We start from the raw sequence: 25291 nt of genomic DNA on the forward strand, positions 1-25291 counted from the left end.
TTCTAGGTGCGGGATATATCATTGGCACTTTCATGATTTATCCACCATAATAATAGTTAAACTTAGCAATGTATTGTGTCTTATGTTCCCTCTTATCTTATGTACAGTATGTTGGCATGTAAACTTTTACAGATTGCTGTGGTCACTGTTTCTGGAGGTTTCAATTTAGCCACCGACTAAAAGCTTTCCATGGTGAACTGCATTAGGAAATATAAAAAAACATTGCCCCCCCTCCCTCCATATTAAATTAAAACTATAATTACAAACTGGCTCCTTTTAGGTTGATTTATTTGCACAGAATCACAGCAACCAATCAGCCATTAGCTTTTATCTGCTACTACAAGTTATGGAATGAAAGCAAGCATGTGATTGGTTGCTGCGGCCCAGTGTAAATTTTTCCACCAAAAGTCACTATTGGTAAAGTAAGTCTTACTTTTAATCAATTAATCTATCACGTTAACGGCTCCATTCACAATGAGAGAACTGTTAGAATGTTTAGCAAAAATCTTTATTTGTAGCATACAAAATGTCATTTCGAGCCTATCACAAGTGCAGTTACATGACGCTGCCTGAACAGTAGAACAATGTAACTCGTGATAGACTAAGGGTTGTCCGTCATACAGACGGTTCTTCTTAAGCACCGTCACATTAGGCTCCTCCCACGTGCTTCCTGCCATAGACGTTTTTATTGTCATATGAAATTGTGGACGTACTTTAGGATCCAGACACCTTTTTGTCATCGGGTCTCATTAAAGGAGAATGGCTGAAGTCACTAATCGCCACCGTAATGTCCCTGGCGGCTCTGGCCTTGGTTCCGCGTACATACGTCGTAGGCTTCCTCCGGCTCCTATTCTGCGCTGGGACCGCATGCAATAAAGCCTTGTGCTTTTTCTGTCACGTCGTTCTGTACACGCATGAGTGCAAACATATCATACTTACTAGAAAACTTGGCACATTCAAAACAGCAAAATCTTAATGTACAACTTGCTTTTTTTTTTTTTTGTAACTTTATAAATATAGTACGTTCCTCCAGTGTCCAGAAAGCCCTGGTCCCGAGAAACAGGCATATTATTTACATGGAGAAAAAAAAGAACAAACAAAAAATGTCCAGAAAAAGGGGATCCATAAATAAGTAATGAACGGACAATACTGGAAAAGTTTTAAAGTGTCTTTGACAAAATATTTCCTCGTACGACGTCTCGGCAGGAAAGTTCTCATCGCCCATCCAAGGCCGAGATCTCTTCATCTTTTCTCCTAGGGGGAAAAAACAGCAAAATTAATGATCATTTCTCATATAACTATTTGCCACAGACCTCCAAGGGAGGCCCAGGCCTAAGAACCCCCCCAATCAGGGTGGGACAACTGTTTAATTCAAGTAATTAATTAATGTAACTGGTTAATTCATGTCATTATATATATTTTGGAAGCATGTGATTCTGATGCTAGGACCACTGGCCGAATGTAATGATCTTTCTCAGTTTTGAGCGGTATAATATTGTTATTGGGAGTTTCATCAGTCTTCTCTCTGTCCACTAATGGCGTCAGAGCAGAAGTGGTTGATTTATTTGGGTAACACTGGTATCAGGATACACGCAGACGATACTTTACACCCCAGTGGGTCCTCGTGTGTAGACAGTGATGTTGGGGTAACTCCGCAATAACCATAAATCTGGGGGCAGCTGTCTGAATATTTCTGAAACGTAAGAGGACTTCAGGGGCCTGGGGGCAAAGGCAGATGAGATTACTGCTAATTATCCCTCCGTTCTTCTGAGCAGGGGGGGGGGGGGGGGGGGGTCACATTACTTATGTGTCATCATTTGGAGATATGAGGTCCGAGAATTCTAACACGACCTGCAAACGACTTCGCTGGGTACAATGTAACATGTTCTACGTTAGTAGGACTCAAATGGGCAAAAGTCCAGTATTCAATCGCTCCCAATAATTTAACGATTGTTCCATCTGCGGAAACGGGAGTCGATTGTAAGGGAAACGTCTGCTCTAAGCATTAAAATATATTGCAGTAAATCCCTGTTTCTCGGATTATTAAATGACCTATTTTACAGCGTAGTTTGTTATTCCTTGTGGGTTATACTCGGTAGTGCTGTGATCTAATAGAGGTGTGTTTTTGATGTATATAATAGTCTTTATTTGTAACACAGGTCGTTACAGAATTGTTCTAGCTGTATTCTGTACATCTAGACATAGATGCTGATATTAGTGATAAAGATACGTCTAATAACGCAGACATTCCACAGGATGAGTATAGTGTGATCTGATCCTCTAAGACACAGATAAATCCATCACACCCCCCCTGTCACCTGCAGCAAGGGGCAGAAAAAGCAAATATTTCTCTTGGGAGAGAGAGTGGGGTTGTTTTCAGGGCTGGTGTGATTGGGTTTCTCAGACTCTCTGTTCCGCTGCCTCTCAGGATCTTTGAAGTTCATTTTGTTGAGATTTTAATGAAGATGAAAAAGGGTCTTTTTGCTGTTGGGAAAAGCAGCGGGAAACCTGAGCGAGGGACAGGTAACCAGATCTGCTATTGAGAGCAGCCCTTCCGCTACAAAGGGCTGGGGGCTTCTGTTACACCCCTCACTGAGACAGTGGTCAAAGGACGAGACCTGTCCTCTGATGTCAGCAGATAGCAGGGCTCCTACAGAGAGGAGATCTGCCTCATACGAGCTGTCAAGAAGATATGATTGTGTATAATTAGGTGGAAGAGATCCCTGCAATGTGTTTCATTAGAGAAAAAAACCACTGGCTTGAAGGATAACATTTACAAAATGGTTTTACAGTTAGCTGTGTAGTTAAGTTAATGTTGCTCATCAGAAGTTTGCTTTAAGTTTTCTAATTTCTGCTAGAAAAATGACAATTACAATGTGGTTGTGTCTTTAGTATTGTGGATACTGCTGTGGATGATGATTAGTCGGTGACTAGGAGCTCTGCAGATTGCAACATACTAACAACTAGACTATATATAAGTTAAAGGGGTTTTGCATCTTCAGATCACTAATTTATTGGTTCGTGTGCACCCTCATGGAACCGTTACTAAATGCAGTGCATTATATTTGTCTTCTCTCTGTGCTTTTTAGTCATGTTTTTATATTATCAGACAGAAATGGTTCTTTTCATTGCCCTTTGTTTGCGTCGCATCTCAAGGCAATAATAATGCACAAATCTGCTTTATGATATAAAGACAAGGCGCCGTTCTGTGTTATAAGAGGCAACAGAAATTACTTTTACTGGAACTAAATATCTACTGCAGCTACTTAGGGATTAACTTGTTTTAGAGGCCACTGGATGCAGCTTTGTGGACCGGTCTACGGGTAGAACACTGTGCTGACATATTCTCCTGATATCTGTCTTCTACTTTCCCTCCAACGTGAATTCCACAGTAAGTGAGTTACATGTAATGAATGATCCACATTTGCCACCATTAAAGAACGCTAATATTCTGGTGGTGAAAACTGAACAATACGTTTATGTTCTCAATCAACACAAAGAGTTAAAGCTGCTGAAAGTGTCTATGAGGCTGTATAGAGAGTAACTCGATGAGCGATTGAAACGTAAAACTGCGAGATAACGAGAGAGGAAACCGGCCGTACTTTATAGTCTGCACTATTCTAAATGTATGATCCAACCCTGCTTCTATTACATATATGATTATTCACATCTATGTACATTGTGTCTTTATGTATGATATAAATACATGCTTACATGCAGGATCTAAGAAAATATGATTTCATATAATGGAGCTATAGAAGTTCTCAGGGAACTAGGGGGCCACATACAGCATGAAAGGGCCACATTTGGTCCTTGGGTTGCCCAGTAGACGTTTTGGATCTAAAACATGTGACCGCCTGCATCGGGCAGGTTGTAAAGGACTATCGATAACAATATACAAAGCTTTAATATTACAGATGGCTTTCTCTCTAGCAGATAGACTTATCTGAATATTTATCTTTACTGTCTGTGTGACCGTCTCTCGGTACCAGGATCCTCACGTACCTCTTTCCGGTCTCCGGTTTTGCTCCTGCCCGATGGGTGACCCCTGGATCCTGCGGACCCCCGGGAAGAGCTGCTTCCTGACGTGGAACAATTACTGGAGAGCTGACTCCTGGACAGGAAGTTGGGTTTACTGTATGGAATGATTTCTTCATCTAGAAGAGAACAGGAGGAATTGTTTAGTGCACTAGAATTCCTATTTAACTTTAATGCAAACAGCGGTCACATATCAGCTGTCTGGGTGGTGGTTATTGGTTACATCTGGCTGCGATGCCACCTATGGCGGGAGCGGAGTATTCTAACTGGATGAAGACCGGGACTGGTTGTCAGCTGAGGGACCAATCAGCAGCTGCGATCAGCCCCTGCGGCCTATCTTTGACTCCCTCCCCCCACCCCACCCCCTTCTGCAGACGAGCACAAAATGTTCATTTCAAGCAGTAATGAGACTTAAAAATAGTTTTTTTAAATGTTAAAAACATTTACTATATTTTAATGTCTTATTATAACACTTGTTGCTTATTTTGTCCCCCGTCCATGCCAAAATCTTGGCTTGTAATGTATTCTGTGGAAGCATAAAGTGCTCTACATACTGGTACTTGTACTATAGAAAGCTTTGCATAGACTTATCTTCTTTGTCCAGTTAATCCCTATACACTAAGCCGCGTCCCTGCTTGTAATGCACAATATTTATTCTTCCTACACCGCACAGATCCCGACACAAAGTGGAGTAAGAGATTCTGCGTGTACCTTCTCTGTGGTGAAGTGGGTGTGTGGCGTTTCCTCGCCCCGTGGCGGCTCTTCTCTCCACGGAGGACGTAGCGCTCGTATCTCGCTCCAACGATGAGGCGGAGCACTCCATGCGGGGGGAACTTGGCTCTTCATCAGCGGGAGGGGGCTCTGGTGGCGGTGGGAGATCTACGCGAGGACAAGTGAATATATTATATGTGTTGGAGCTACTGAACAACTGTGTAGAGAACATACTTTCTGTGTGAGCAATCAAGTTGTCAATCTGATTTATGACTAAAAGGATTCAACATTGCTCCTCCTTGTGTGGGGCCAAAACAATTGAGAAAACCAATCGAGTCTGATCAGCATCCATTGGATTTTGATCGGTCTGTTTGGAAAATCTAGTTGGCCAATGACTGCAATTTGCATGTCTGTGTTTCCGCCCACAACCCCCATCGAATCCACATTTACACTTCAGATCTACTGCAATATTCTAAATAATGATGACACAGCATCCAGACAGCCCTATGCACATGTTATTATTTATTCCAATGGGTTTGAGGACTACGTTCAGAAATGAGGTGGAGTTTTTATATAAATATTTGTAATAGTGAAAATCCATCTTGGCAGAATCTCTGTTTCTCTTACTGCCAACAATCTGCAGGAAATCCCTGTAATCTCCCGTTTAACTCGTCCGACTCTAAATTCCCCAAATTCCCATTTGAAAGAAACTGTAACCCCGACACAGACAATCCATTAAGTGAGAATAGTGACTTGCTAATTACTTTCAGATGTAACCGATATAGGAGATAGGATTTCAAGTGATTTTAATTCTGGTTTCTCCTCGGAGACGGGGGAAGGGGGGGGGCCGTGCGTGTACGAGGCTGATAAATTTGGGGGCTGTATTGGAGAGAATGTTTCACCTATTGTTTGAGAGGAATGTCTAAGAAGACAGAATATACCCAATATTACATTATAGTTACAAATAGGTTTATATTACTCACTGGAGTATAAGATTTAATGCTGCCGTAACAGGAAAAGAACATTAATTATACAGCAACTGAATAGTCCAATATCTAAAACGATCCCTGCGGGGGATCATTAGTAAGGGGGGGGGATCTATTTTGGTATCAAACTTTTTTTGGTTTTACTGTAATTGTGGAGAAATATTATAATCCCAATCTACTATTGTGGCTGCTAAACTGCATCATAATTATAAACAAGAATTTAACGCGCAACTAACTGTAGAACACAAGTTATTTATTCTCAGAGCTACTAATAACAAGCGGAGGTGTATATGGCAAATTTTCCATCCCTTCACAGAACGTGACATTTTACACTTTTTGAGCCCAACCGATTTGAACAGGATCCTTGTTGGGCCCTGCAGTCGTTTGGGGGCCACAGACACTGCAAAGTCACAAGATTTGTAGCTCCATGTGACCCTTGCGCCCAATAATAACCTATTAGAATAAATGATTATCGGACGTGGTGGTAATTGCTTTCGGCTGGTTGTGAGGTCATCTTCCGCTGCACTAACAGGACAGGTGTCGCCAAACTGATCCGGCAACACTACCCAAGAGCCGAGTGGTCGGATAACATCTAGTTTGGGCAGACATCTGTCTTACCACATTGGATTCTAATCCTGTCACTCCGCTATTTCCTTGTTATCAGCCAAATGCAGCGCTTTACACTGACACAGGAAGTGCTCTGGGTACAGGAAAAATCCCCCCCCCCCCCCCCCCCCAACCATCAATTACGACCTTATATGATCTTCTGTTTGCCTATATATCACTCCAAAAACATACTAGTAGGTTAATCGCCATTAAATTTACCCTAGTTTCTCTGTCTTTGTATGTTAGGGGAATTGGACTGTAAGCTCCTATGAGGCAGGGTCTGATGTGTGTTCTCTGTACAGCGCTGTGGAAATAGTGGCGCTATATAAATAGCTGATCTGTGGATATTATTAGTAACTTTTGTACAGAGTTATAAATATACAAGTTAACCCGTGCATGATACTCATGCATTCTAGTCAAATCAAGCTACTTAAGGTGTTAAAAAGGTTCTTGTCATGTATTTGGGGCTGGGCCAGGCCTCCTCAGGGGAAGAGCGTTACTTCCCGACGTAAGCGCCCTTTTTCAATGTGGTTTTGTCCACATGTCACCACCTCATCATTCTTCTCCATCACCTCATCCTTCAACTTCATCCTCTTACTGTTCTAAAACCTCTCGATACACAACGTTTCTGTTAAACACCTTATCGCTGTGCTCAATCAGTCTTCCTTGAAGGGCAGTATTCATAACCTGCACTTTCACATCACTGCTTCTCCGTACTCGTGAAAATGCGACATACAATTGTCCATGACCAAACACAGGCTCTGGTAAATAAATACCCACACGGTCAAAAGTTTGAGCCCTCAACTGGTAAATTTAGCCTTTACTTCCCCTCCCACGAGGGGAAGGGGGGGATGATGGAAGTTAACTGACTTCACTATTATAATTTTTTTGTCAAATGTCAGTATACCAAATTTCAGGTCAATTGGATGAGCCCTTTCTGAGAAAATAGTTTTTTCCACACACACACACACACACACACTAACACACGCCACTAGGCTTATATATATTAGATAACAAGCTATTTTAGGTTCTTTAAAACAAAAGACACAATGTCCAATTTCGACAAGGTTTAGATGGAAGACAGACCCATCCTGAGCAGCTACTTCATGTACTTATATAACAGTAGGAATTTATAATTATATGGAAAATAAAAAGATACCCAGGAGTGTTCGGGAGAGGGGAATGTTTAATATTAATGCTGTGCAGGGGGGCACAAAGCAATGTGGGGGTCATTGATAAAATGTAAACAGCATTTGTGTATTAACAACTAGGGCACATGTTCCGTTCGCCTTTTACACATTTACATAAGTGTTCTCCAGTGTGATTATATAACTGCAGAATTGTTACTACAAATGTAAATTGAATGCGTTGTTCATACTAAGGACAGAGAAGGAACTGAACAACGAACCTCCTTGCTTCGCCTCCCTCCGATAGTGGCCCGACTTTGATTTCTTGTTCGATTTCAATTTTGGTCCAGGGGTACCCATGAGATTGTCTCCTGAGACGGGCTGAGGTTTTCCTGGGTACACAGTGAGAACAATATGTAAAATATCGTCAGACAAAGGAATTCTGCAATAACGGTCTAGCGTTAATCCCTTATTGCGAGTTGCATGCGTCATACGTTGGTTATAACTGGTTCGACAGCGTTGAATATCATGACCCTTACTCACTACCATATGTTGCATAAATCAAGGTGATCAGAACCATTCCTGATCCTACAGTTTGTGACATTTGTAGTACATTGAGGGTTATATCAAACAGAGAATAATCACAGGAAAAGCTATTGGTTTATATTTATCAACAACAATTCTTATTCTTTGATTACATTTTGAGAATTGGATTCTTGGTTTGCCTTAATTCATTGTTGTACAAGTTGTCTCTGTCTCTAATTACAGCTGTTTACCTGTTGTAAGCGATATACACAGTTATTTCATGTTCCGTCACCAGGTACTGACCTGTGTTGGGGAAACTGACGTTCTCCGCGCTGAGTGTTGGGTTCTGGCTGAGGTTCCGCTTGTGTCCGTGCCTTGGCGCCTCGCCAGCCTCTGCCATTGTGTGGAGACTGGGATTAGACTGTGTCAGAGGGGGGCTGGGGGCTCTGGGGATGGGGACCGATCCAGCTGGAAACCTCCTAAACATGGGAACAAAGACCATTTTTAAAATGAAGGGATAACCATTTGTCCCTATCTTATCCACCTCTGTGACCTGTCGGGGGTGGGCTGCAGACCCCGTAACATATATACACGGTCTGGGTTACATAAAGGTTCTCACCGAGGATGAGGAGGAAGCTCAAACTGTTGTAGTCTCGGGATATCCCCCGAATCATGCATCTCCTCTCGGGGGGACGGGGTTAGGGTGGCCGTAGACTGCTGCCCGTAGGACTGAGCCGGAGATGAGGCCTCTCCGCGTGGAGGTGGAGGGGGGCAATCTTCTGGTATATTTTCCATCAAATAGGTTCGTTCTGGTAAGGGGGGGCACCATTCCTCTGTGTCTGAGCTGTACAATAATAACATTATTACAATCTGACCATGTATCGTTGTTATGCAACATTCACAAAGCTTTAAATTTAATTCATTAGCTTTACAAACGGAAACTACGTGCCTCTAGGGAACGCCTCCAAGTTATTGTATGAAGTGTGGAGTCTACAAACAGCAGCATCTTACATTAAAGCGGCTAAACACAAACTAAGCGGCTGCCAGAAATCTCCTGGCTCGCCGCAGCCTAACAGACAACCGGAACATAAGCGAGAGCTGGAAGAGCGCTTACTTCATTTCCATGTCTGAGTCGTCATCATCGTCGTCCTGGAACTGGTTCAGCTCGTTGGCTGGCGGTGGGGGCGGCAGAATCTCCGTCCAGTTCAGGGAAGGGGTTTTTACTGGTTTCCCCATAGACTTCTGTTTTCCAGCCTTAGGAACTAAATGAAATCCAGAAAAATGAGATCTATAATTGTAATAACTTGGCACTAGTTTATAGAACAACTCTCAGTCAAAGGTTTTACAGATAATTATGTAGGAACTGAGCAGCTGTCAGAAGTTTGCCCCTAAATGCTACGGATATTGCGCAACTGAACAGATGTTATTTTCACAGACTGGGGATTGAGCCGGACATAAGGAGGAATCTCCGACTCAATTTCAGTGATATACAGAGGAATCTAAGACATGGAGCCTGTAGAACGCAGAGTACGTACTCGCCCCACTTTTTGAAAATACTTTGAATTACCGTTCTCTACTTTGTTCCGCTCGGGCTGCGCATAAAGGATTCCGGAGGTCCCAGGCTGGGCGTTCCACGCGGTTTCCTCCGAATCAGGGGAACGTAGGTTCTGTCCTCCGTATGGTACGACCGGGGTGGTGGCGTAGGGAGTAGTATGTTGGGAGAAAGCACCATTAAAGGTCCTCATGTCGTCACTGGTGGGATCTATGGTGCTGTAGATGGGACCGTCCGAGACGCCCGTCCCAAATTTCTCCGTCTGGGCAATGTAGTTTGAGATCCCGGCATCTGTCCAAAACAAAAGTCAAACCATTCCAAATACTTAAGTTAATCTTACCATGTTTATCTTTCATGAGAAACGAGAATTCCGAGATTAGTACACGGGCTAATTACATCAACATCCATCTAATATACCAACAGCACTGATCTGATCTCTATGTTGTGTCTTATTACACGAACCGACTGATCTCTATTTCTTCATGGGATATGAATTGTTACATTTTGGGTTCTCAGTAACTCTTAATGGAATTAATAGAATAATCAGTCTATTGATTAACGTTAAGTAATGTCTGGATGGACCTCTAACTTGTATTTGTTCAAACGATGTCTGATCTTAAAGCAAACAACCATGAACTCTCCTTGTACAAGCTCATGTTTGGGATCCCTCCGGTCTTAGATTTGTGGAGATGAGTATAGATGATTCTCAAAGGTAACTAAAAACAGGACAAATTTTAAGCATCTTCCTGTTTCAGACAGCTGACTAAGGAAAACCCTGAAATCTGAGCAAAGTACAGATCGAAAAGAACGTAACAAGTTCACGAGGTTTGGAAGACAGGAAGCGGGCGACTCTCTCCATATAAAACAATGAAATATTTCATCTTGTTACGTAAATGAATAGAATTTCTCTTTGGCCTCTTACTGTACAGTGCGGGCGCAGAGATGGGGTCTTATCACTTACCATTATAATATCTCTCCCCAGGGTTGTGGTTTCCAGGACAGCAGGTGACGGCGGTCTCCTTTGGCTTGCCGTTTCTCAGAAGGTTGGTTGCGGGCCAGGAGTCCGCCAGCCAGGGGTAGTTGGATGTGCTGGTGGCCAGCATTCCGGGTCTATGGAGAAGACATATCAAGATCTAACACCGATCTCATCGTACAGATACCATGTGCGTTACAGGCCGAGTATGTGACCCCCTCTCACCTGGACGCTATGTGGCTGGAGCCATCTGTGCGTGGAAAAGACACTGTAAGAAAATACAGACAAGATATTATTATGTAACTCAATAATATGGACAGATATAAGCCACACATGATAAGATGTAAATGTGCATTTACCTGCTGGGGTGTAGGCGAAGGAAGCTACAGAACAAAGAGAAAGGTATGTTAGTTTCATAAACCCATCCAGCACTGACTGTCACTGTATCACCATAACCCTCACCTGTATAATGGCTCAGCTCCTTCCTCTTCTTCCTGCGGCAGTATATCCAGACGCTGAAACACATCAGGATCACCCAGCACGCCCCACCGATGCCCGCGATGAACGCAGGCTGCTTCACAACGTCCGTGATCTGCTCCGTCAGACTGACGTTATCACCGCTGCTGACGGGCACATGATCCGAAGACGCTTCTGGGCAGAACAGAAGGGAAGATGGTACAACTGGCACAGCACAGGAACACACCCGTACAGGTCACGGGGTCACACACTTACTGATCTGGATGGTGATTGGCTGGCTTTTTACTCCAAAACCAGCGCTGGTTGACGCAGCAACTTCCACGTGGTAAAGAATCCCCGGGACCAGACCACGTATAACGGTGCTGTGCATTGCGCCGTCCACTGTCCTGTTTATATGGTAGCGCGATTCATTTCCCAAACACCAAATCTGGGATAAAATCAAGAAAACTGCGTCTTAGTGCTGGATTTACAGGAATCGAGGGGCACTAAGAATTATAGTATACAGTTCTGTATACGGTTCTTATAGGAATGAATAAAACATTGTAAACAAGTATTTTGTAACCATTCCCAGACATAGGGGAATCATTGGTACTGGTATAAAATTGAGGAGAAGCTTCTTAGCAAACATTTTACCATCATTAAAGGGCGCTATGTGATACAAAACGGAGGAGAAACTCTGGATTAATCTTTTTGTTAAACACGTATAATTCCTATTCCTGTATTTCTGTTTCACATTGACCTCTATAACTCACCCTATAATCCTGGATGATCCCGTTCTGGTGCTCGACGGGCGGCGGTTCCCACGTAATGCTGATATTGGTGCTGTTGCTGGTTCCGACCGTGACCACAGCGACTGACTGCGGCGCCGCACTGGGGACTGGGAAACGACAGAGATAGTTGTGGATTTTACATCTCTACAGCAACCGCCATAAATACAGAGTAATTAAAATATCTAGAAAAAAATGACAGCGCTGGGACTAGTCAAGAGTTAAAATATCTGTCTCATGTTCAGACAACCAAGAACAATTATAGATATCATTTCCCAATGTGTGCATATTAATTAAACAGGAAAAAAAGACTTCATATGCTGGCGGATTTCATCTTGTCTTGCGGTGTCTGTTCTCAGGAGCTCACAATATAAAGCTGCCTGGACACACTGTCAGTTTGACGGCTAATTATGCTGTATGTGGACCACGCTAATGTTACACCGTAGGATCACTGGTAGCGGCTGGTCAGATGGCCACACCCAGCCGCTCTGTAGGTCCCTCCCCCAAGACATTATGCTTCATGGTATGGATAGTGTCCTTGGGATGATGCGCAGTGTTAGGTGTGCGCCAAACAGATGGCCAAAACACCTCAGTAAACTCCAAAGGGTAAATGTATTAAACTGCAATTTCTGCAAATCCATGATACTCTGTGACTTTGACAGCTAAATTTAAAAGGCAATGTCTTTTAAGGGCAAAACTTTCCCTTCAAGACATTGCCGTTTTAAATTTAGCTATTAAAGTCGCTGAATATCGTTTGCAAGGATCTTCTTTTTTTTTTTTTTTTTTAATTTTATTGCAATTTTTTTTTTCCTATTTCCCTTATCAAAGAAAAAAAGGAAAAGCCCATAACATAAGTCTTATAACAATAGAACTAAACCCACGCAGGGGCACAAGCAGTGTGCAAAAATCACAGTTGAAAGAACATTTGGGGATAAATGTATTAAAGTCATTTTAATTCAACAACTCTTTTCTTTCTGACACCCTCTTGGATTTTCAGGTGCATGTTGGCAGAGGGGTCAAACTCTTATATAATTATTTAGATTCTGCCCTTTCATTTGTAACTAAGAAATTAAGTTAGTCTCATTTCAGATGTAAAAGAAAAACAATGCTGTGTTGATCAGTGAGGAGAATTGCTCATCCTTGCCTACTTTTTAAATCTGTACTCAGGGAGACCCCGGAGTACAGATCATGTGACCGAGGGTAGGAGGGGGACGACTACTTTTTTACGTCACTATAGCCCGTCTCTACTATAAAATACAAAAATTCAATGCCGTTAATTTCGCCATTTTACAGAGTCCGGGAGGTTTGCCTACTCTTCCGGGAGCTCAGAAGGATTCCCCAAAATTCGGGAGCCTCCCGGAAATTCCGGGAGAGTAGGCAAGTATGGAATTACTGAATAAATCCATTTTAATTTCATGATGTAAGCAAATAAAATCTGAAATATGACAGTGAATTCTTCTCCTAGCCAATGTGAGCCGGTTATATTATTTACAAAGTGTTTTACAAGGTGTATTCCCTAAGCTTGTGCAAATATTTATATATATATATAAAAAAAACCTGCAGGCTAAATAACATCGGGAGGAGATTGAAGCTTCGTGTTGTCACAAACTGCAGTTTCCATCGTATAAAAAATATTTCACCCATGATATCACAAACATTTTCTCCCCATTCTATCCAAACAGTCTCTGCCACTTTCTCCACTTTAGTATTCAGCTTCTCTGTTGCATTTGAGATATTTTGACAAATAAAACACACAGAGCGTCAGAAGACAAGAATGTTTAAGGTAACGTCACTCTGTACCACAATAGGACAGATAATGTTTTAGTTTAGCAGCGAGGAGTAAAATGTTTTCGCGGTTACGCAAAAACATTCCTGACGGGAGAGCTCAGAACCTTTTTATAATCTTACAGGGAAATGACGTTTCAGACACCAGTCTTTGTGATATTCTCCTCACGCTAAGTGGTTTGTGTACAGATACAATGTTGTGAGTGGCGTACAGACGTTAGATATTCATACAAGATCTCTTCGTGTGTCAGTAACAAACTTGCTTTGCTAGGTGATTTATTTTCTATACTGTTACATAGTGTCACTGCCAAGTCGCCCTATCTCTCCGGAGATTGTCTTTGTGTCACCAAATGATAAGCTGACACTCAATCTCCTCTTATCGCCTCTAACTACTTCCATCTGCAGTGTAGACTCAAGAGCTTTCCAATTAGCGGGTCCCCAGGCTGTCGTCACCTTATTCACAGCCACCTGACACCTCTCACAGTACAATCTCCCCCGTTACCTTCTTCCGGCGTGCGGACCAGCAGGACGTCGCTGTCCATTCCTTGGAACTCATCAAAATAAGGGCGAATCTTTATCTCGTACTCTTTGCCTCTCTTCAGGTCTACAAGGATGGCGCTGCGTTCGGCCGGGGATTTGACATCTTGCACCACCCAAATACTGGATTTGGGCCGATACATCACCCGGTACCCCTGTATAAACTGAGCCTGCCGATCCACCTGCAAATAGCGAGAAGCGGAGATTAATGCACGTGGAAACAGGCGCCAACAGGAATGTATTACATACATGCCAGGTTATTCTTCTATAACAGGCTCTCCAGGTGTTGTGGAACTACAAGTCCCAGTATGCCCTGCCAGCTTATGGCTGGCTATTGACTGGCAAAGCATGTTTGGGATTGTAGGTTCACAACACCTGGAGAGCCGCAGGCTGTGGTCGGGGGGTTATAGAACGTTAAAGAATCTTTTAAAAGAAGATTTGTAAAAATGATTTGTTTAAGAATTTATTACTGACAAATTCCGTACCCCAAAAATCTTTAGTCCCTACACTGTCAATTTTTGTCTTTATTATTTTTTATCATAAATACGTATTAATACATTATCACTTTCACTCATTGAAGATTTAGTGATCATGACTTAATTATATCTTTTATTAGTATGAAAAAAAAAAGAAGCTATTGATAGACTTCTAATAACAACTGTTTTAGCCTCTGTACAATTTCCTAGCACAGATGTCGGGTACAGATGACATTTCATATTTTAAATATAAAAAAAATACAAATATTGTTTACACCCTATTTTCAAATATTCAATCTAATGGTGTTTTTTTCTGTTTTTTTGTGAAAATGTTAATAAAACTACATATCTGACTATGTCAAATTCATAAAAACATGAGAAAATAAAGTTTAGCTGCGTGAAAATAAGACGCAAAAACAATGTTTAGCAATAAGATCCCCCCACATATAACAGAGACCACCCCAATGACTCGTACTGAGGTATATTGTGATTATTAATCTGCAGATTATGTAAAGTCATCAGATAGTTTTGGCCTTTTGTATTTAATTGATTTTGTTTACACATAACAGGAATAAGACGTTTGGTAGCAACTGCTGGGATTCATACGATCGTTAATGCTCCGCATGTTTCTAGGATACCGCAATAAAGCGGACTGACTCACAAGTTATATTAAATAAGACAATGTCTTTCCTCAACTTCATGCTGATAAAACCCAGAGAAGAACATGATTAAAAAGCGGTTTGCTTTCCTTTGCCTCCTTGAACACCCTTTTGCCAACGCAGCGCTGTACACAAGACAAAGCCGGTAATTGTATCAGCAGATTTACCACCTCACATCCACCAATTTGATAATCTCGTACCATTACAAGTACAGACTAACCAACACAAATACTGAGCTATTTCCACTTATAGAGCATTTTCTTACTACCCCCTCCCATAAACCCCTGGGGTGCAGACTGAATAGAAATTTCCCGTACAAAGAATTAGCAAGAAGTAAAAGCAGTTACATGTGATAAACTGACCTTTAAATCACAGGCGACAGAACAAGGGTAAACATTCTATTGTTTTACTTAGATTGGTTTACGTTCATTTGTTAATTAACAATAAAGTTTAGAAAATACAACATATTAAAAGAAATATAAGAAAATACTACCAAAAACAGCAACAAACCGCATATAGAAATAAATGTAAGCTGAAATTTTTGCTATAGGTTCTGATAATAAAATATACAAGCTCTTAATTGACAAACATTTTGCTTGGGGGGGGGGGGGGGGGGGGGGAGGGTGTTCAAATTCACTTAGGAGTCTGGGGGTCTTTGATGAGTTAGAATTTGCTCTGGTTGCCAAGGACAACAGGGCCAGTAATGGTGGCTTCCGACAACAATTCACGTCAAAGGAGGATATTGATTTAAAACATCTTATTAAGATGCCACTTCTTGAAATCTCACATCTGGGGCACGTAATGGGTCCCATTTTGGTGGAGTATAGCTAATCATTGCCATTTCTATGACAGCAGAAATGTCAGAGGAATGCAGCAGGGTTATCTGACAGAAATAAATATCATAAAAATGTTTTTGTGGTTTTAAATCATAACATTCCAGCAAATATTTTGTACTGATACAGGGGCTTATGTTAAGCTGAACGTAAATTACATTTTTGGCTTATAATACATGATTTTTTAGCATGCGCTGGAACCACAAGTTTCGGAACTAGTGCTTTCTACGTTTGCACAGAAGTAAGAAAAGTGTATTATACCCCGAAAACGCTATTTACATTCAACTTAATAAGACCCTCACCGGTAGTGTCTGTGATGGGAACGGAGGTTCCGAGAGAGAAGTTTGAGCAAACCGTGGTTATTTTGGGGTAAATTGAGACTTACTGTCCATGTGACCTGTACGGTTGAAGAGGTGAGAATTATCGGTTTCTGGAGTTGAACTACGACCTCCCCGAGCTCACGTTGTACTTGGCGATGATCGACGCCTTGTCGTGTAGGGCTGACATCTATAAAATACACAAGATTTTCAGCAAAACAAGAATTATTGTGTGTATTTCATATTGACATGTTCAGAAAGAGTCCTGTAGTATTACATAGAGTAATCCAAAATATGAGACATGGTAGCAGATATTTAGTCTACGGTGAATGTTACACTTGTTACAAATCTGAATGACAATAATTGTAATGTAGTAATTCCTGGACTGATTCTGTCATTAGGTTTCCTATGGACTCACCCTGGGTGCGCACGGGCTCCGATATAGGGCTGGGGTCGCTGAGGCCGTACGAGTTCACCGCTCGGATGATGAAGAGATAGATTGTGTTTGGGTTCAAACCGACCACTGTGTGTTTCTCCACCTTCACGTTATCAGCGACAGTTTGCCAGGTGCTGCCAGCTGATTGGCTGAATGAGGGCACACATCAGAGAGGGATTTAAAATGTAGCACAATTAGAGTCAGGCAACAGTTCAACAGTGTAGTTGGGAGGACTAAAGTGGTAATATAGAGGTAGCGTAGTCCCAGCTTTCTACCAGCACTGGGGAAAGCGTGCCAGTATAGAACTGAATCTGTACCTTAAATTTAACAGGATAACATAATTGCAGCTCTTGTGAAAATGAACCATTTCTCCTCCGTGTCGATAGATAGATTAATCACTGAATTAATTTAATCTTTACATCCTTGTGTATGATTCATGAGTCACATGACCTGAACTTGGTTAGATTTTCCCTTCCCGCAATCCTTGGGGGCCACTACAGTGTTCTGTATTTTCTTTCCACTCCTTCCACGATTCAGACCCGCTCCTGATTTATGGTTTATTTTCCTTCCTCTTGTGTTTGTAGAAATTTTTCAGTGCTGACTAAACTGTTCCCCACCTGCGCTCACCATAAATCTTGGGGAATGATGTTTACGCGAAAGCGCTGACCCAACACCAGGGCAGAGAGCCGATAGTCCCAAATACCGGGGTTATATTTTATCGTAGAGATCACCCATAACCTACCGAACTATGTCGTAAATCCTCACTGTATATGAATGAAAAGGAAAGGTCTACTTATAAACTTTTATTGATTCTCTGAAATATAAAATAACTGGGCAGATTTCTCGTCTAGATATTTGTATTTATACAGCTGTATGTTGTGTAAGTGCAGCCACACCAGATCTGTCTTACCACAGCCAGAGGTAGGCAACCGTAGCCTCTACGCTAGTTGTAGAACTACAAGTTCCAATATGACCTGACGGCTATGGAATTCCTGCTCAGACCAAGCAGTAACCTGGGTGTTATCAAAAGCCAGAGCACACAAGATGTTTTAATGCCCTCAGTACAGCGAGCGTTGATTGAGCACCAGAGAATGGAGTGAACGGGATGACGGGAATAATAATACTGCAGGGATTTTACCTGAACGCCTCAATGATGTAAGATAAGACTGGCGCGCTTGCGGCCTGTGGGTTTGGCTGCCAGGTCAGGGTGACGCTGTTCTTAGTGACGTCGGTGACGAGGGGTTTGGAAGGGGAACCAGGGACCAGACTCGGTTCAGAAAGCTGGACGTTGATCAGAGAACCTTTTTCTTTAAGACAAGAAAAAAAACAACAATCAGCAAATGATGTGGCAGAAACATTTATAAAGAGGCCTTAAAGGTTAAATTAAACTCATTTTTGAGCAGATCACATTAAAATGCTTTATACGCCCTATTAGAAAACTCCTAAAACATGACACAGGTTTACTGCCGGAAATACCTCCTTAAAAACCCTGAAACACATTGTTGCTGTCAATTGATAGATTCTTAAGGACTGAAACTCCTGAGCAACATCTATAACCATGGAAACAAGCCATGAGCTGCATTGACTGTTTCCATGGTTGCTAAGGAGGACCGGTCCTTAAGAATCTATCAAATGGCAGCAGCAGCAGCATTATGAAAACCACCCAACATTATCGATTTTAAATTTGGGAAAAAATGTGCATGAGAAGGGGACGTGGTCACACTAGACAGGGGCATGTCACCTCGTTGAAGGGGCAGCACTCAACTGTCCTTGAATCCACAGCAACTAAGGATGAATCTTCTTCTGTTCCGTGTGCACAGAGTATTTCAGGAGATACATTACAGTCAGTGGAACAACTAGCTTATATCAGCTGCAGGAACCTGGCATTGATTTGGGCATCATACCTGAACACTACAGGAATGTAATCGCTGGGTACCTCTCCCACTACCACATATACGATATATGAACACTGCTGGCAAATCATAAAGCACTGAGCCAAGGAGACCTAATAGAGGTTTATAACTAATGTACAATGTCGGGGGTCCCTGAGACCCCCCTATAAGGGACTGTAGTTACCTTGAACTGCCAGGAAGCTGCTCCATGTTGTCTCTCCGGTTGAACTGGTGGCAACACAGGCGTAGACGCCAGAGTCTATCACCTGAAATACAACATGCAGTCATTATACAAGTGCTTATAATTTATACAACGTAACGGAGAAATGTTTTTATTCTAAATGTTCTGGTTACGTTTGTAAAACATAATAATTGTGTTGTTTTACCCGTCTGACGTTTATTTGTTAACCACGTGTGAGTATTTCAACAATGTTCTATCAGTATAAGATAGTGAAACAGATAGCTCCATGATAACTATCGTCATACGTTTATATTATTATAATACTTTGATTAATAAAAGGATCACTTCTCATCTCTGCTGGAGTTTTTCCTCCATAGTGGGAACATATTTCAGAGCACAGAAACATAGAAGAAAATCAATTAAACACATCCAGCTGTGAGTATAAAGGTGCTAATTAAACCCAGGAAACTTGCAAATCAAATATTGTGCCACAGAATCCATTAACTGCACAGTTTGTAAACCCAGAGAAGGCTGCGCTCTACTATCTGCGCACTGGGTAACAAATACCCATACTACTGAGAGTTCTGGCGTTACTGCGTCTCGGGGGCTAACGTAGCTCCGGCGTTACTGCGTCTCGGGGGCTAGCGTAGCTCCGGTGTTACTGCGTCTCTGGTGCTAACGTAGCGCCGGCGTTACTGCGTCTCTGGTACTAGTGTGACCGCATCTCAGATAAACGTAGCACTGGGCACAATTCCCAGTCTCCATCAGCCCTTCCTCCAGGACCATAAGCTCCTAACAGCCCTCCATCTACCTGACACAGTGCATTCTGGGCGATGAGCTGCCGCTGGGGTGAAGCGATGCGATCAGCTGTTTAGGGACACGGCCGTTGCATTAACCTACTGACTCCGACACAATGAAGGAACAGAAATAACGTTGAGAATTTCACTCCCCACTGAATTTCCGCATCAATTTTTAAGTAAATATTTAGCGCACACGCCATGTTTTCTAAGTAATTTATGAGTAACCTGCATTTTACCCGGCAATGTGAGTCCGGGCCCTGTGTCTCTCATACATCCCTCAATGTAAAGTCGTCAACACAGGACTGTGATGTACAGAGCTGGCTGTAATGTGTCGCAGCCAGACGCTGACAGATGGAACCTTTCATTATGTACAGAGATTTAACTCTCACTATTAGGGGTGAGGGCAGCTACCCTCAGTGTGTGTGACTTATAGGTCCCACCTGCCAGTCTGTGTATGGCAAACCACAGCCAACTACGAAGGGGGCCCTTCCCCATGGGCCCTCATTACATCACCTGCTGATCCTACAACCTACATTACACAAGTGTATCTACACATATATATATATATACACATACACACTTATAATGACCGTCATGTCCTTGGAGACCCGTGTTGGCTTTCACTTAGTAAAAGCAAAATGAACAGATCTGGCACAAAGTTTTGCTGCATTTACTAATACATATTTCCCTCCTTTCCCCTGTTCCTGTGCTCTACCTATCCAGTTAGTATTTGTCTTTCCCTTGCACTGATTAGGTGAGTGTGGAGGTCCCGCTGTGTCTCTATAAGAGCCCCGCACAGCAGTCACTCACCCCGGGAGACCTCTCCATTCAATCTGACTTGTGCTACCCTGGCCATAGACCACACAATCTGCTAATTAGTGACAATACAGTCGCCTACAGCTCAGTGAAGACTTTGTGACTGAAAGGGAGGAAATCTACAAAGATAACTACTAGGAACCTTTATCATTTAAGAAAAAGAAAAGAAAGATAAGCTGTGTTATAAAACTACACGTAAATTCTGAGATCTTACTGAGTATATATTGAGGGATTCAGAGATAATGTCACTTGATCATCCAGTTATGTTAAGCTGGGTACACACCTATATCTTACTTCAGATGCAATTTCTGTAACGATTTCACCAACAATTGAAAGTCCCGATGATCATGTCTGTTCATGTGTACACACCTGCATGGTTTATCTTCAGATCTGTGATCTGCATCTCCCATAACCATCTGCTGAGAAGATCTGTACACTCTACAGATATCTGCCTACGCTGCTGGTCCTGAGGGTGTACACACTGCCACATTTGCCCGACATCGTTCCATTGTTGATTGTGATTTTTAGGAAGTTTATAAATCCAAATCAACAGATGCGATGTGTTTTGGTCCAATAAAACATGATCAGACTAATGCAATATCTGAACAGACGGTGGTGAATGTGTGATCTGCACTATAATTGCATAGATGTGTGTACCCAGCTTTACTCTCAGCTGTTCCCAGCCCCCGTACAGTCAGTGTACACTGGTAAACTCACAGAAAAGAAGCGGGGGATTATCACGCTTGGTTACACTTCTGTAATAGACCCACACACAGGTAGGATCAGGTACACATACCTGTCTCAAGCACAATAAGAAAAACAAACACTTCACATTTTCACTGGCCTGACATGAAAAGAAGGAGCCCTGCGAGCCGCTGTTTGAACAGGAGCTTTGATGAGCACAAAAGCTTCTTGTACAGAGGAGTCAAACATCAAACACGTAGGTAATATGACAGCATGTTTGTAATTCAAGGTCGACGAGGTTTGTGTAAGTCTGCAGATCTGAGGAAGGCGCTTCTTGTAGGCAGTTTACACATGAAAAGTCCATTTACAAATGGGAGATTTACTAGACAAACACTGATGAACAATTACGTGGAATGACAGCTACATAGAGCAATACAAGATGGTTTATAGATGTATACATGAGATAGATCGGTTTCAGATATTACGTTGACAGATACAATTTGAGATATTCCATAGATAGATTGCGGTAGGGGATATTAAGTAAATCTGAGTTATTAGCAGGACAGATATGAGATGTTAGATCTATAGATTGGATATAAGAGATGGATATTAGACAGATTTGAGATAGTGACTAGATGAATATGAAAGATAAATAGACCTATATATATAAATAGATTATAGATTTCCGATAAGAGATGTTTGACAGATAATATGTCTATACTTCAAACTCTGCTGTCTGCGTTTCCTTTTAGAAAAACTAAAATGAATTTTTAATCCTCCACAGCAAACCTCGCCTGGCTCTGAAATATTTAGCGGTTTCTCATCAGATCAAGCACAGCTACAGTAAAATCATTTGCAAGCCCCAGATTAAATATGTATGGCCCGTGTCTACTCCACACAACGTGACAGGGGCACCTAGAGTTCAGAGTCTCACAGCCGGCAACAGGGTCCGCAGACTCCCCGAATGTTAAATAAATAACACAGTCACTTCGCTATCCTCTGCCAACGCTCCTATGTTCTGTGCATCCAAACCAACACACAGCGCTCTCAGCATCCAGTCCGACACAGGCGGATTATAACGGCGCACACATGTACAGATAATACCGTCATGCAAGCAAGTACAGGCAAAACAGATAAACATATTGTAATAAGAATGTTATGTGTAATAGACATTATATTGGATATATTGATTCCCAGCTTCCTTTAGCCACCGTCCAATAAAGATTTACATCCTATCTCCTTGCTGGTAAAAATGTGAGGTTAGGAGCAGTGGTCAGAGTGGAAATTTAGAAGTAGCGAGAAGAAAAAAGTCTTTAGGCTGAAATCCCGTACACATTATCTGAATATACGGCACATGCAAGACGCACACGGAGGGGCGTGTTTAATAACATTGTATAATGTCCTGTAACCGATTCTAACCAGTTCAGTGGTTGAAGTGGAAATTTAGAAGAGGCGGGATGACAAATGTAATGGGAATGGAAGTGACTGGTATGTGATAGTTTTACAATGAAGGTAGTAGGAAAAGTGACGGTATGACATACACCATATACTCCCCGTGTGTGTGTGTATGTATATGTGTATATATACAGTACACCCTTTTATTTCAAAAACTCTACAGGAAATTGGGAAACCTGAATACTCCAGTAAGGTATGGGTGACGTGGTCTATCTTTTACGGTATGTACCAAACATGGGCGCCATCTTGCAATCCGCCAATCGGCCCAATTCCTGTAGAGTTTTTGAAATAAAAGGGTGTACTGCGACTTTTGAATCACCCTGTGTATATATATGTATATATATATATATATATATATATATATATATATATATATATAAAAAAATCAGACCGTGTTCTGCAGTAGTGAAACATGTTTTTATTGTAGAACTGAACGTTTCTGTAAACGTAGCAGTTATTTGGGGAGAGGGGCGCTAAGGTCCGATATCAGGGTGACATGCTTAGCAAACTGTCAGTGGCACAATCTATATTATATCATGATTTCCGCATCAATGCACCTACCGTTGGGGCGCTCCTGTGACACGTACAGCGGCAATGGTGACTTGCTGGGGTCACGGACAAACCCACGGGCAGGTGCATTGGGTATAATGGTGCTACCATTCAGCATTAATACTACCAGATAATCAGAATAAAGACCCTGACCTCAGGCCCATCCTGCACTAAATCTGAAGACATCGTTCACATAAACGCCAATTCCTCCATTCATCAATATGTTCATCATCGGAGTCACTAATGCAAATTACTACTAACGAGCAGTCACATCTTATTTCCTTATCATGCATATCATTAATATTTAAATAAGCAGTTGGATGTTTACATCTCATCTTAAAGCGACGTTTAAATGAGCATTTGTAATCACACTGTAGTTTACATGTCAGTCTGCTGTATGTTATACCCTAGATGGACCACATGCATCGGACCCCCAGGATCTCTGTCCAATATCCCAACACACACGGATATACAAACTAAACCAAAGAGCTAGATCACATCTGAAACTCGGGGGCTTAGAGTTAGCATTTACAAATGTCTAATAATGATCTAACCCAGTGGAACCCAAACTTTCTCAGTTCCAGGCACCCTTAGGGTCCCCTATTATCATTATCACCACCATTTATTTATATAGCTCCACTGATTCCGCAGCGCTGTACAGAGAACTCACTCACATCAGTCCCTGCCCCATTGGAGCTTACAGTCTAAATTCCCTAACCTACAGAGACAGACAGACTAGGGTCAATTTTGATAGCAGCCAATTAACCTACTAGTATGTTTTTGGAGTGTGGGAGGAAACTGGAGCACCCGGAGGAAACCCACGCAAACACAGAGAGAACATACAGACTCCACTACGGCCATGGTTGGGAATTGAACTCATGACCACAGCGCTGTGAGGCAGAAGAGCTAAACACTGAGCCACCGTGCTGCACACATAATTATTTCAAGGCACCCCTAAGCCAAAAAAATTACCAAGTAGCCCCCCGCCTTGCTTACCACCGGCCCTGGCCGTGGCACCCCTATGAGATCGCCGCTGTAACCCAGGGAGCCACAGCGCATACTTTGGGAACCACTGATCTAACCTGTTTCGATACGATAATAAATTCAGTTCATAATTAGCATGGCCTTGGTGGTCTCACCTTATTCAATATGTCCCTCAACATATTAGCAGCATATAGAAACTTCAGCAACTGACCTGTAGATGGGTGATTTGTAGCGTCCCGTTGTCCAGTACGCTGACCCTGGGGTCATTGCCCCCAACTCTTTGCCCGTCTTTCAGCCAGTGTGTGCTGGGCAGTGGGTTCCCCGATACGTGGCATTGCATTTGTACCACCGAGTCCACTGCCAGCGTCTGATTGGAGGGTCCTCTGCGGATGATCGGTGGAACTCGGTCCGAAGTCGCTGAAGATGCAGAAAAAGTTGGATAATTTAGAAAGTGGAAAAATTTAATTCTGGGGGTGTTTCCTGTTTAATCTCAGTAAAGAACAAACACATTTCTCTAAGTATTTAGAAACCTTAAGAGAAAACTTATAGCAGCTGTTTCCTGGGCATTTCAACAGTGCCACGCATTCCACTGCCCTGAGCTAACGAACGTTGAGTAAATAACGATTTGAAAACAAACCATACACTGAAAAACTAGGATGTGAAGGATTTATTCAGCCCAAAAGAGAAACAAATATCTGTCTTAGGAAGAGATCAATTTCTAATTTACCCGCTGATTAATATCCAAAGTCCTGGCTAAATTAACAGCGTTCGCTCAGTAAAACAACAGACACCTTTAGTAGAGGATCTTGAGATCAATGATTAATCAACGATCTGTTATATTACAACATGCGCCGGCCATCCCAAGCAATCACTATTAATGGTGTTGGTTTAACAAACTGTCCGTGAAGCAATCCTGATCCACAGCCGAAGGGAGAGAAATTCATCCATCAGCACTTAATAAAATCGTCTTGGGGAAGCAATAATTAATTAAGTACTTTGTGAGACGTGTCTGGTGCTACAAAGAAATTGAGCTACAAAAATTATTCTTTTTTTTATTTGCTTGATGTTGAGAACGAAAAAAAAAATCTTAGTTAATTAGATAGAGAAGTCAGAATGGGTTTGTAG

General features: G+C 42.1%; 1 protein-coding gene across 5 annotated transcripts in view; it reads right to left on the reverse strand.

The window, feature by feature from the left end:
• Positions 1–486: 486 nt before the first annotated feature.
• Positions 487–25291, reverse strand: part of ROBO3 (roundabout guidance receptor 3) — a 384723-nt gene continuing 359918 nt past the window's right edge. For all 5 annotated transcript variants that reach the window (XM_075190388.1, XM_075190386.1, XM_075190387.1 and 2 more), the window contains 20 exons: positions 24378–24583; positions 18882–18963; positions 17944–18112; positions 16788–16954; positions 16438–16559; positions 14050–14266; positions 11748–11872; positions 11251–11422; positions 10981–11169; positions 10878–10901; positions 10744–10786; positions 10507–10655; positions 9561–9836; positions 9108–9255; positions 8613–8837; positions 8297–8472; positions 7750–7860; positions 4750–4917; positions 4006–4157; positions 487–1254 (listed from right to left, as the gene is read on the reverse strand). In XM_075190388.1, coding sequence (XP_075046489.1) covers positions 1243–1254; positions 4006–4157; positions 4750–4917; positions 7750–7860; positions 8297–8472; positions 8613–8837; positions 9108–9255; positions 9561–9836; positions 10507–10655; positions 10744–10786; positions 10878–10901; positions 10981–11169; positions 11251–11422; positions 11748–11872; positions 14050–14266; positions 16438–16559; positions 16788–16954; positions 17944–18112; positions 18882–18963; positions 24378–24583 — 2933 coding nt within the window. In that variant the 3' untranslated portion in view covers positions 487–1242. The remainder of the gene's footprint in view (positions 1255–4005; positions 4158–4749; positions 4918–7749; positions 7861–8296; positions 8473–8612; positions 8838–9107; positions 9256–9560; positions 9837–10506; positions 10656–10743; positions 10787–10877; positions 10902–10980; positions 11170–11250; positions 11423–11747; positions 11873–14049; positions 14267–16437; positions 16560–16787; positions 16955–17943; positions 18113–18881; positions 18964–24377; positions 24584–25291) is intronic.

Source organism: Mixophyes fleayi, chromosome 11, assembly GCF_038048845.1.
Source record: "Mixophyes fleayi isolate aMixFle1 chromosome 11, aMixFle1.hap1, whole genome shotgun sequence".
Lineage (NCBI taxonomy): Eukaryota > Metazoa > Chordata > Amphibia > Anura > Limnodynastidae > Mixophyes > Mixophyes fleayi.